The sequence below is a fragment of the Eulemur rufifrons genome, chromosome 19 (assembly GCF_041146395.1).
Source record: "Eulemur rufifrons isolate Redbay chromosome 19, OSU_ERuf_1, whole genome shotgun sequence".
NCBI lineage: Eukaryota > Metazoa > Chordata > Mammalia > Primates > Lemuridae > Eulemur > Eulemur rufifrons.
Window position 1 is genome coordinate 80,729,467 of NC_091001.1, and position 12,078 is coordinate 80,741,544.

Genomic DNA, 12,078 nt, shown 5'->3' on the forward strand with positions numbered 1-12,078 from the left:
GGCCTGTTGAGTCACACCCACAAATAACAACTAAGCAAACAGGTTTTTATGATGCTGTTTACTTCCCAACCTGATTCTGGTGTAGCATCATGTGAAAGACAGAAGACACTTAAACATTCCTTTCAGCTGATTCCTGGTCTTTTGGACAAAACCCAACTCTTTCAGCCAATTGTCAACTAAAGACTCCCTAGATCCACCTATGACTTGCAAGCCCCGGCTTTGAGATGTCCTGCCCTTTTTGGGCCAAACCAATGTATGCCCTCCATGTATTGATTTATTATTCTACCTGTAATTCTTGTCTCCATGAAAATGTATAAAAAAATCAAACTGTAACCCAACCACAGCGAGTCCACTTGCTCAAGTCTTCTTGGGAGTGGCTTCGGGCCATGGTCCTCAAATTTGGCTCAGAATAAACCTTCTTAAATTATTTTACAGAGTTTGTCTTCTTTTCTGTTGACATTATAAATTACCCAGCCTATGGTATTCAGTTATAGCAGCAGAAAAATGGACTAAGACAACTCCTACCTTAAACCTCTCTAGCACAATGCAATATTAAAAGTAGGTGCATGGTAAATAGTAAATTATTGTTGATTTTTATGACCTGGTTTCTCTTCCTATAATCCTAGACAGTAATGTATTCTCTAGTATTGTTTCAGGGCAATAAATTGTGGAGCGGACTGTGATTGTAGCAGACGGTTAATTCCAGACCTTCTGGAACCACATTGCAAAAGGCAACATAAGATTGTGAGGATTAAGAATGAAAAAAATCCCTAAACAATGTCAGAAACTGATCTTTAGATGAGACTTCCTAAGTTTAAAAAGAGTCCAGCTTTTCTTCCCATCACAAAAATTATCTAGTAAAATCTATGCTCACCCTGGGGTCGATCTGTAGCAAAGCACACTCGTGTATCATTTCAATACCTTGCTAGGGTCTTCAGTACTCAAGAGTTCCTGGAAATGAGTCCTTAGCAGTGGGAAGCTTCTTTTTAGAGTCTTCTAAAACAAATCCAAGAGGTTTTGATCTTCAGTTGTAATGCAGACTAACAACAGATTTATTTTCCTAATTTTAAAACAATCCAATTTCTTTGGTTGTATCTGTGAGTTGAGAGTTTAGTGTGCTTCGTAAAAAACAAAAAAAGTCATTTTTCACTTCTGCGAAGAACAGGTCCCACCCCAGCGCTCCCTCGGGACCCTCGCTCCAGCCGGCCTCGGTAAAACACGGCTCCGCCCCACACCCGCAGCCCAAAGTCCTTGGCAGTGTGTGTTGCTGATTTGGTCCGGGAGAAGCGAGGCGGGACTTCCGTTGTTTGAAAAACTTCCGGCGGGAACCGGAAGGTGCGGTGACACACAGAATCCCGGGTATTCTGCCGAGCCCGGCGGGAAGGTGAGCTGTTTGTGCGCCTTGGCGGTCTTTCTGAGGGCTCACAGGAGCCCGGCGTCCGGGCTCCGGTATTTTTGGGGCCATTTAAAGAGTTCTGAGCGCTCATCTGGGAAATAACACCTCCCCTTTTTAAAAAGTGAGAGGTATCATTACATTTTACTGTCAGCAGTCTGTGTCTTACAACCTGCACCCGGAAAAACCCTCCCAGCTGCCGCGTGTCTCCTGGCGCGTCTTCTCAGTCAAATTGCAGCAGCTCTTAGAGCGTAGGAACAGACATGAGAAAGCCCAGGCAAAGCTAGATTGTTTTTATACGGCAAATTACTGGAGATGGGGGAGGAAGCACCTTTTTCACTGTCAGATGGTGGACCTGTCTGAATCAACGGCATCTTCAGCAGCGTGCCTGGCATTTGGGAGGCGCTAAATAACTGTTGAGGAAAGGAATGAATGGGAGCTCTCTAGACAACTTTCCTGGAACCTCCCACATGACAGCATGTTATTAACATAATGTGTAAGGAATGGGAAACAGGGCTAGTCTTGGTGTTCTGGGCACTGGGCTCTAGTTCTTTGCCACATATCTCTTTCCTTTGAGTAAACCGTTTCACCTTATTGGATCTCAGGCTTCTGAATATAGCAGGACTGTCTGATCTCAGAGGCTCTAATATTTTGTTTTTATGACTTAGGGATCTGTGCTAACATTCCAAGCACTTCTTTTGGTTCTTCAGGGAAGGACCTAACATTCCAAGCACTTCTTTAGGTGCCTCGTAAGAAGATGTTCCCCTCTGCTCTCCTTGAATTTTTAAATTGTTGGTTTTCCAGTTTGAATTTAATATTTATATGTGTACAGGTCCTTTTGCCCCTTTCTCCTGATTTTTATTTGCCCTAGTTTAGTACCTCCTTCCTTAGGAACATCACAGGAACCTCAGGATTATTGCTTTGGATTATGTTCACGTGCCCACAGTGATAAGAAAATTTCAAAGGAGGGAAAATCCCAAGTCACTAAAGAATAGGAATGTTCTTATGTGCCATCACTTTTTTAAGAAAGCAGTGAGTGTGACTTATGGCATTGCCTAATAGTGATGGAAAATGAATGTAAATTCCTCTGTAGAGTACATATTTGTGTACATTCTGATGTTCATTTAATAAGTAGTTATAGGGCAGCTGTTAAGTGCTAGGCACTGTGATATGTAAGTGAAGAAGGCAAATGTGTTTCCTGCATGGTGTTTACTGCCTTGAGAGTGATGCAGACAATAAGTAAAACAAAAAGATAATTATAGATTATGTTACATACTACTGTATAAAGAAGTAAATGGAGTTCTTTTTAAACATAGTACAACTGAGAAACCTATTGTAGGCCTAAAATGTTAAGATCTAAGGGATGAGAAGGAGCCAACCAATTGACAAGCAGGGAGAAGAGGGCTCCGGGTAGAATGAGCCTGAGGTGGGAAAGAATCATGCTTGTTACAGGGCCTGAAAGAATGTTGTGAGGAGAGCTGAGGAGCTAGAGCAAGTGGTGAATGTGGTTAGAAAAGTAGGCAGAACTGAGTTATATGGGGCATTTTAGAAGGCCATGGTAAAAAAAATATGGCTCGATTCTAAGTGAAGAATGGGGCGGGAAGTCATTGAATGTTGTTAAGCATTTTCTAAATGGTCTTTTGCCTTGATATGTGGTGAATGGGTTGTAGGGGCAAGAGTGGAAATAGGGAGGACAGTTAAGAGGCTATTGCAGTAGTCCAGGTGAGAGATGTTGAGGACTAAACACCTACTGGAGCTCGTAGAGATTTAAGATATATTTTGGGGCCGGGCGTGGTGGCTCACGCCTGTAATCCTAGCACTCTGGGAGGCCGAGGTGGGCGGATCGTTTGAGCTCAGGAGTTCGAGACCAGCCTGAGCAAGAGCGAGACCCCATCTCTACTAAAAATAGAAAGAAATTATATGGACAGCTAAAAATATGTATAGAAAAAAAAAAAAATTAGCCGGGCATGGTGGTGCATGCCTGTAGTCCCAGCTACTCGGGAGGCTGAGACAGGAGGATCCCTTGAGCTCAGGAGTTTGAGGTTGCTGTGAGCTAGGCTGACGCCATGGCACTCACTCTAGCCTGGGCAACAAAGCGAGACTCTGTCTCAAAAAAAAAAAAAAGATATGTTTTGGAGAAAGAATTTATGTGATTTACTAATAGTCTGGATGTGGGAGATGAAAGAAAGAAAGATTTGCAATGTTTTGGCTTAGAAATTAGAACTTTGGAAGATGACGGATATGTTTATTATCTTGATAGTGGTGATATGTATACTTGAGTCAAAACTTATCAAATTTGTACAATTTAAACACATGCAGTATGTTGCGTGTCAATTATAACTCAGTGGAACTGTTTAAAAATTTCTGAGGTTCCACCTTAGCAACTAGGTGGATGGTGGTGCCACTTACTGAGATGGGAAAGGCTGGAGTGGAATGGGTTTTAGGGCAAGGAATAGCTATCTAGAGTGGCATTGTGGATGTGTTACGTTTTGGTAACTATGAGGCATGTAAATAGTTTCAGAGGCAGGCAGTTTATTATGTAAATCTGAATCATAAAGGCAAGGTTTTAATAAGTGGCTGATGTGGGTATTAAAACCCATGGAAATGGGTGAGATTTGGGGTAATCTAACAAGTTTTATGATACAAAGTAAGAGGACATGGGAGAAATGGAGATGGAGAAACAGGCCCCAACAACATTAGTCTTTAAATTGGAGTATACACAGACCTGGGAATATACCAGGGATAGTTACTAGAAATAATTTCTAGGTCTTCAGCTTCTAAATCACTTTCAAAATCTGATCTGCTTGAAATTGGCCTATGTGTTCATGCAGATTCTGCTTTCCCACCCCCATCCTCTTTACACTTTTTTTTTTTTTAGCTTATAGATAACAGAAATTTATTTCTCACAGTTATTTGAGGCTGGGAAGTCCAAGATAAGGCACCAGCAGATTTGGTGTCTTGTGAGGGCCCACTTCCTGTTCATAGATGGCATTTTCTTGCTGTGTCCTCACATGGTAGAAGGGGTACACTAATTTTTTTTTCTACTTTTGAAAAAAGAAATGCTTACCTCTTACTCATCTTTCCATGGCATGTCGCCTCCAGGGTGCCTAATAAAGGGGCAGTTGGAAATATGTGTTTCAGGGAAGCCTTTTTTAAGGCTAATGGTTCATTAAAACATAAGCCTGCTAAGGGTTTGCCTATTCCTCTTTTAAACACATTTCTGTTAAGGCTGAAGTGTGGAGATAGAATTGATGTGTGATCCGTATGGGAATGTTCTGAATTCAGGTATATTGTAGAATGGGGTGGTGGGAGTGGTTATAAGGTGATCTGGGTGGGTTGTTTGATGGGGAGCTTAGCACCTTCAGGTTTTTACTCCTGGGCTGGTCAGATTCTACAGAGAAAAGCCTTCCCATTCTTCTCCCTAGAGGGTAAGGATCTGACTGGCAGCATTTTGGGAACTTAGTGGGAGAAGCAGACTTGGGGTTTTTTGTATTTGGCATTCAGTCTGTATGGTTCCCATGCCTACAATTAGACGTGGTGTCCTCTACTCCAGAGACTGTTTTACCTTCTCCAGATTATGTACTTCTAGATTTTTTCCTGGAGGCAGTTGCCTAATACTACAGCATGAAGTGGAATAGGGCACCTACGCTTTGTGTCAGGCAACTTACACCCAGCCCTAAACCCTTCACCTTTAGTTCCAAAGGTAACAGCTATGGCTTCCTGTGAGTTTTTTGAGGATACTGCAGGGTAAATTGGTTTGATTCGCAAATGCTCTCATTACTGGCCTGAGATTTTAATTTTTATGTAATAAAATCAGATAATCTTTCTGGTTTTAGAATTTTGAGCCATACCCAGGAAAACCTCCATTTCCCTACCCCTACTCAAGATTATGCAAAGAGTCGCTGTTAATTTTTGTAGTACTTTTGTAGTTTTATTTTGTACATTTTCAAATCATTGGTCATTGGGGAATATATTTTTGTTCATGGTGTGGAGCTAGGGATTAAACACTGATTTTCCTCCAGAGAAATAGCTTGTTATCTCGATACCATTTATTGAATAATGTATTTTTACCCTACGCTGGTTTGAAATGCTACCTCTGTCATACACTGACTTCCTCTGATTTTTATTATGGTAAGATATATGTAACACAGAAATCACAATGACCTATTTGTTTATGATCAGTATCTAGAAGTACTCATTTGAGGAAGAATGGCCTGTATAACTATAAAATCCCAAAAAGAGTAAAGGAAAAGACAGAAGTTTATCCTGTCTATTTCCTGGAGACTAATTTCTTTTGTTCTCCTGGTTCCCTCTGAGCACTAGCTGCTGGGAGAACATATTCCCTTTTGTGGCAACCCCTTTAGTATTTCTATGAAGGATTACTTCCTCCTCTAAGTGAATGTTAGAACCAGAGGCATTTTAACATATGACTGGTTTAGGAACTTGAAGTGTTCCAAACTGTCAGAGTCTAATGCCATTTTTATGGTTTGGCAAACATTCTGTAGGTAATGAATCTTAACAGCTAAAGTAAATTTATTTACTTCCTGTATTATATGGTATCTCTGGCTATTTGTCTTAATTTTTTTTGAAGAGCTGGGCCTTTGAATGTGGTAACTATTTTATAAGGGATTACTTATCTTTTTTGTTTGAGACAGAGTCTCACTCTGTTGCCGGGGCTAGAGTGCTGTGGCTTCAGCCTAGCTCACAGCAACCTCAAACTCCTGGGCTCAAGCAATCCTCCTGCCTCAGCCTCCTGAATAACTGGGACTACAGGTGCATGCCACCATGCCTGGCTAATTTTTTTGTTTCTGTTTTTAGTTGCCTGGCTAATTTTTTCTGTTTTTAGTAGAGACGGGGTCTCGCTCTTGCTCAGGCTGTTTTCGAACTCCTGAGCTCAAGTGATCCTCCCGCCTTGGCCTCCCTGAGTGCTAGGATTACAGACATGAGCCACTCTGCCTGACTGAGAATAGTTCACTTGTTTTAGGAATAACTTGGCTGTACATTCAGCCCATCAGCATCATTTATTTCATTGCCAACTTTGTAGAGAGACCTCTACTTTATACTGTAAGAAGATACAGAAGAGGGAAAAATGTTTCTGTCTTTGAGATATAGTTTAATAAAGGACATTATAATTTAATGCTCCATAGTATCATCATCAAATAACATTTGCAGAATATTCAAGCACACAATTCTAAAAAAACTAAGAATTGTCATCCTGTAGGAGCTTATATTTTTGAAAATATAGCCCACCCTCTTAAGGTTTTTAAACCATTGGAAGGCTATTAGCTCGTCTTTTAATTGGCATCTATATAGCTGGGAAACCCGTGTTTGGGCTTATGAATAAACCTCCTTTTTTCTATGAAGTATTAGTTTTGAATGACACATCATTTTGTAGCCCGTAAGAGATCAAACTATTCTATTCATGCTGATTTCATGTTCTGTTTCTTCCAGATGTCATCATTGCCAGGAAGAGCAAAAGCACAGGTTCAGACTGTGGTATCGAAAGATGAATTTTCTTCCCTCTCTGAGTTGTAAGCATATTGGCTTAATATGGGGGTGGGTAAATAATGATTATTTTAAGGAGTACTGCATTCTCAACTAATTCCTTACATGATTTGGGTGGAAGAAAGCTATGTCTCTTTCTTTCATTCATGCAATGAATATTTGTTGAACTTATGCTATGTTCCAGACTCTGTCTAAAGATAAAGTGTTGATGATAAAGTGTTGAATAAGGAGAAAGTAAGCAACTTAATATATCAGATAATATTTACATTAGAATGTAAGCTCCATGAGGGTAGAGAGTTTTATATATTGCTTTAGAACAGGGTTACTCACCCTCTGCAATATTGACATTGTGTGCATGATAATTCGTTATTGTGAGGGTTATCCTTTGCCTTGTAGGATGTTTAGCAGCATCTCTGGCATCCACCCATTAGATGTCAATAGCATCTCTTCCTCTTTCCTGCACCCCCCCCCCCCGCCCCCACCGTTGTGACAATCAGAAATGTCTCCAGACATTGCCAGATGTCCCCGGTTGAGAATCTCTTGTTTAAAGTACCATGTTAGGTGCTCTGAAGATATTTGTTAAATAAATGATTTATTTATGTTAGGCAGTAATAACTACTATAAACAAAAATAAAGTAGGGTAAGGAATAGAGAGCATGTTGAGTAGTTGTATTGGGAGAACGTTTTGGATAGAGTAGTCAGGGAGTTCTTTGAGAGGATGTGGCAAGAGATCTAAATGAGATTTGGGAGTGCAACTTGCAAAGATCTTGGGGATGGGTGTTCCAAGTAGAAAGAACAGCAAGTGCAAAGACCCTGAGGCAGGAATGAGTTTGATGTGTTCAGGGAACAGCAAGAAGACCGGTGTGGGCAGTCCAGAGTCATCAAGGCAGAGAGTGATAGGAAATGAGATTGGAATGGGTAGGTTGTAATAGGCTATGACAGGGTATTAGGATTTTATTTGACATGTGTTGGGAAGCCACTGGAGAGTTTTGGGCAGGGATGTGACATGATCTGGTTTGCATTTGTAAAGTATCATTCTGGTTTCTTGGTGGAAAACAGACTATAGAGAGGCAATAATGGAAGTATGGGAGTGAGTTAAGCAGATCGTTATAGAAGCCTAGGGTTCTAAAAGTGAAAGTGATGAGAAATGGTCTAATTTGGGATATATTTTGAAGGTAGAGTAGACAATACATTCTGTTAGATTGGATTTGAGACATGAGGGAAAGATAGGCATTTTGGGGTGACTGGAAGAGGAATAGGTGTGAGGGGTGGTAGAATTGGGGGTTCTATTTTGGATTTGGTAAGTTTGAGGTGATTGCCAGACATCCAGGTGAAAGTGGATATACAAGTCTTAAGCTCAGGGTAAAGGTCAAATTGAAGACACTGTATGTATAAAACTGAGATCCCTGAATTGAGCCACAGGACAAGATCAGATCAGCTAGCAGGAAAGCAGAGAGAGAGGGGAGGAGAGGGCTGAGGACTAAGCCTTGGGGGATTTCAACATTTAGAGGTTGGGGAGAGAAGGAGAAGTTAAAAGGACTAAGGAGAAACTTCCAGAAGTAGGATGAAAACTAGGGGTTCCTGGAAGGCATGTAAAGGACATGCTCTAAGGAGTGCCAGATGCGTCTGAGAGCTCACTTGTGATTGAGAATGAGAGTTGAGGAGCTGCCTTAGAACTGCTTCATGAGTAACAAAATGATACCTGTGCTTGTGTCTTCTTTCATAGTAAGTAAAAGCCCTTTAATATTGGCAGTATTCATATATGGTATAGGGTTAGTCAGTAACCCTACTTGACAAGTGATGAGACTGAGGTGGGAAGAGGCCATCCTGCTCAGTTTGTTTATAGTGTGAGTGAAACCCTGATTTTCTGATTCCTTGGTTTTCTAATTCTAGTTCCTTTTGATTCCACTGCTATTGTGTTATGTGATTCTAATGATTCCTGTTTGTTTATTTCTTTTGCTTACTCTTGGACTTATTAGTATCCACCTCTGAAAGGAATTCACTTTGAAAACACTAGTGGTTTGACCTATCAGAATTATGCTTTCCTAGAGTATAATTTAGCTAAGAAGTCATTCAATCAGATTTTTGCCTCGAGTCAGAACTTAACATTCAAACACCCAGACATCCCTATTCCCTAGTCTCAATGAAGGGAGTGGTCATCCTTCCCACTAATATTTTTCTCTTACACTAGGGTAGAAATAGAATGAACTGGGTTGGCAGGAGCATTATGTTCCTTTAACAGAGTTCACTTGGCTGCTTTTGCTGTGAGTTTAATTCTTTGTTGTTAGAAAAGTACTGTAGATATACCTGATCCAATCTGATCTGGAAACAAATCCATTTTTTGAAAGGAAAAAAGGGGTTAATTAAATCAGCTGGAAGTGTCTTGATGCTGGATTTTTATGTAATGTAGGGTGTTTCCTAGAGCTATTTCTCACTCCTTTCATTGATTTAAGTAACTTATTAATAATACAATTTGAATGAATTTGATTAGCACTTGGGAACTTATTTAAGTGCTTTTCACTGTTAAAATTGAAAAGCTCATATTGACTATGGTGTAACATGACCCAGTAAATTACTTAAGGTAATGAATGATTTTTTTAATGTCTTGAATGTATGTGTATATGTGTTTGTCTGTTAGGTGAGAAGAGAATGGAGATAACCTGTGATTTACAGCATACTGGGGTATTTTTACATGGGTGCCTGTACAGCTCTGTTGGTTCAGTTCTTAACGGTGACAGTTCATAGCCTGTGTGCTCCTATCATTCCGTTTTTTATTAAACACCTCCTACTTTATCGTTTTTTTCAAAAAGTATATGTCTTTTTTTTTTTTTACCTTTGACAAAATGGTTTTATTTTTCCTGGAAATTCTTCTGTCAATTTACTCCTAGATCATATGCCTCTAAAGAAGATGACAAGGAAGATAGTGCCTGGGAGCCCCAAACGAAAGTTTCTAGAAGCCGTAAGCAGCCTGCTCCCAAGGAATCCAAACCAAAGAGGGCACCTCGGGTGAAGAAGAATACCCCACAGATGAGTGATGGGACGGAAGGCATTTCTGTTAAGGAGGAGCTGGTAGGTGCTGTAGAGGGAAGTTTCTAGTGTTCTAGTGTTACTTTCTCCTTATACAGAGTAGGACAAAGCATGTAGATGGCAAAAACTGCCAGCAGTGGTGTCCTCTGCCATGGGTCTTAATAATATTTATCTTCAGATCCACTGTGTTTCTTTGTTTATTTCCTTTTCTTTCTCCTAGGAGGTGGTCTTGGTATGGTAGTGGTGGTAATGATGGTGGTATTAGCAAATATTTGGGTGCTTACCATCAACCAGGCAACTTGGTCAACATTTCATTTGAGTGATTTTACTTGATATTCATAACAACCATTGAGGCAAGTGCTATTATTATCCTGATTTTATAGATAAGAAAGCTGAGGCAAGAGATGTTCAGTGACTTGCTCATGGTATACAGAGAGTAGGTGTTGTTAACTGGGTTTCTAAGTCAGGAATATGATTTTGTCAGCATTTCAGGAACTGATACATCTCTCCTGGGTGTTTTTACATCAGCCATGCTCATACGAGTGATTTATATAATCAGAGTGCTGGCTTAATAATTAATAGTTTGAAATAATCATCTTAAGGACTTAAAATTCTTATGGCCCACACTTTTTCTCTTTGGAGGCTGAACTAAGTAGAGAATTAAATAATAATCAGAAATTTGCTTGATGTGCATGGGCTCAGAATTGGAGGATTAGATAAATTCATTTGAGTTTATTGAATGTCTGCTGTGTTCTAGGCATTGTGCTTGTCACAATGACAATTGAATGTTTTAATTGCATGAAGCTAAGGTAGTCTGAAGTATCCATCTCACAGCAAGGCTTTCATATCATTGGGACAAAAATACCTTAGAATCTATTTGCTCAGCTTTCCTCCCTTTCATACATTACTTTGAAGAATGCTGATCGTATTTGCTTTCTGTAGTTCTTTTTCTGCTTCTCTGTAGCTGACAACCCCCTTTATGATCAACACTTTCTTTAGTTCTGCCAATTCATTTGATTAGGTTATTATCAACTCTTATAGGCCTAGGGGTCATTCTTCATATCTCTGCTCTGATCCTAATATTCAGTAATTCTGGAAACTATATTTGATAGGAGAGAAGATTACATTTTGACTGAAATTTAGATTGGGAGTTGTTTGTGTTTGTGTTATCTGTGTCACTTAGATAACGGAGAACAGGGTATCTTGTGAAACGGGAAGCTCCTTAGAGGCAGGGTCTTTATCTTTTTTACCACTCTATCTCCAGTGTCAAGATGAATGCCAGCTATCTTTCCTTCACTCCTGAGCTTCACTTAGATGGGGGGTGGTGAGGCAGTGGTGCAGAGAGTAGTTCCTAGGCAGTTGTGTGGACTCCTATTAGACAAAAATGTCTGACATTACCCTGTTGTCATTCTTCTTCTGTCCTCTAGCCTTCGGCATAAATTGGTAGCAGGTGAAGCCTGTTGAGTTTTATGAGTGTGTGAGATTCTTCTCCCCCCATATGGTTGACTTTGATTGCAAGTTTTAATTTTGGTTTTTTGGCATGTGTAGACCTATGCTTTACTCATTTTTAAAAAATGAACTTGTTATTTCTAAATAATTCACAAGCAATAGTAAGAAAGAATAGAGGGATTCCATGTACCCTTTATTTAGTTTCCCCCAATGGTAACATCTTACAAAAGTAAGTAAAATATCACAACCAGTATATTGACATTAATAAAATCAACTGATCTTATTTAGATTTCTCTAGTTTTACTTGTGTTCATTTATGTATACATGTGTGTGTGTATGGGTGTATTATTTCTATGCAGTTTTATCACATGTGTAGGTTTATGTATCCACCACCACAGAACAGACCCATCACCACAAGGATCCCTAGTGTTGCCCTTGTATACACACCCCTCTCCCTTTTATCCCCTTCCCACTGTCACCTCTGATCCCTCACAAGTACTAATCTGTTCAGGAATGATATGTAAATAAAATCATATAGCATGTAATTTTGAGGTTGGCTTTTTTCCCTACTCAACATAATTTCCTTGAGATCCTTCCAAGTTATTGTGTATATCAATAATTTGTTCATTTTTTTTTCTGATTAATATTCCAGGGCAATGGTTTTTATCATCTAATTCTCATGTATTCTCTTTGTGGTTTGATAG

The 12,078-nt window shown here is 39.8% G+C and overlaps 1 protein-coding gene across 1 annotated transcript in view; it reads left to right on the forward strand.

The window, feature by feature from the left end:
- Positions 1-1,337: 1,337 nt before the first annotated feature.
- SRBD1 (S1 RNA binding domain 1) overlaps positions 1,338-12,078 on the forward strand; it is a 197,631-nt gene continuing 186,890 nt past the window's right edge. The window contains exons 1-3 of the mRNA XM_069494081.1: positions 1,338-1,384; positions 6,845-6,924; positions 9,787-9,967. Coding sequence (XP_069350182.1) covers positions 6,845-6,924; positions 9,787-9,967 — 261 coding nt within the window. The 5' untranslated portion in view covers positions 1,338-1,384. The remainder of the gene's footprint in view (positions 1,385-6,844; positions 6,925-9,786; positions 9,968-12,078) is intronic.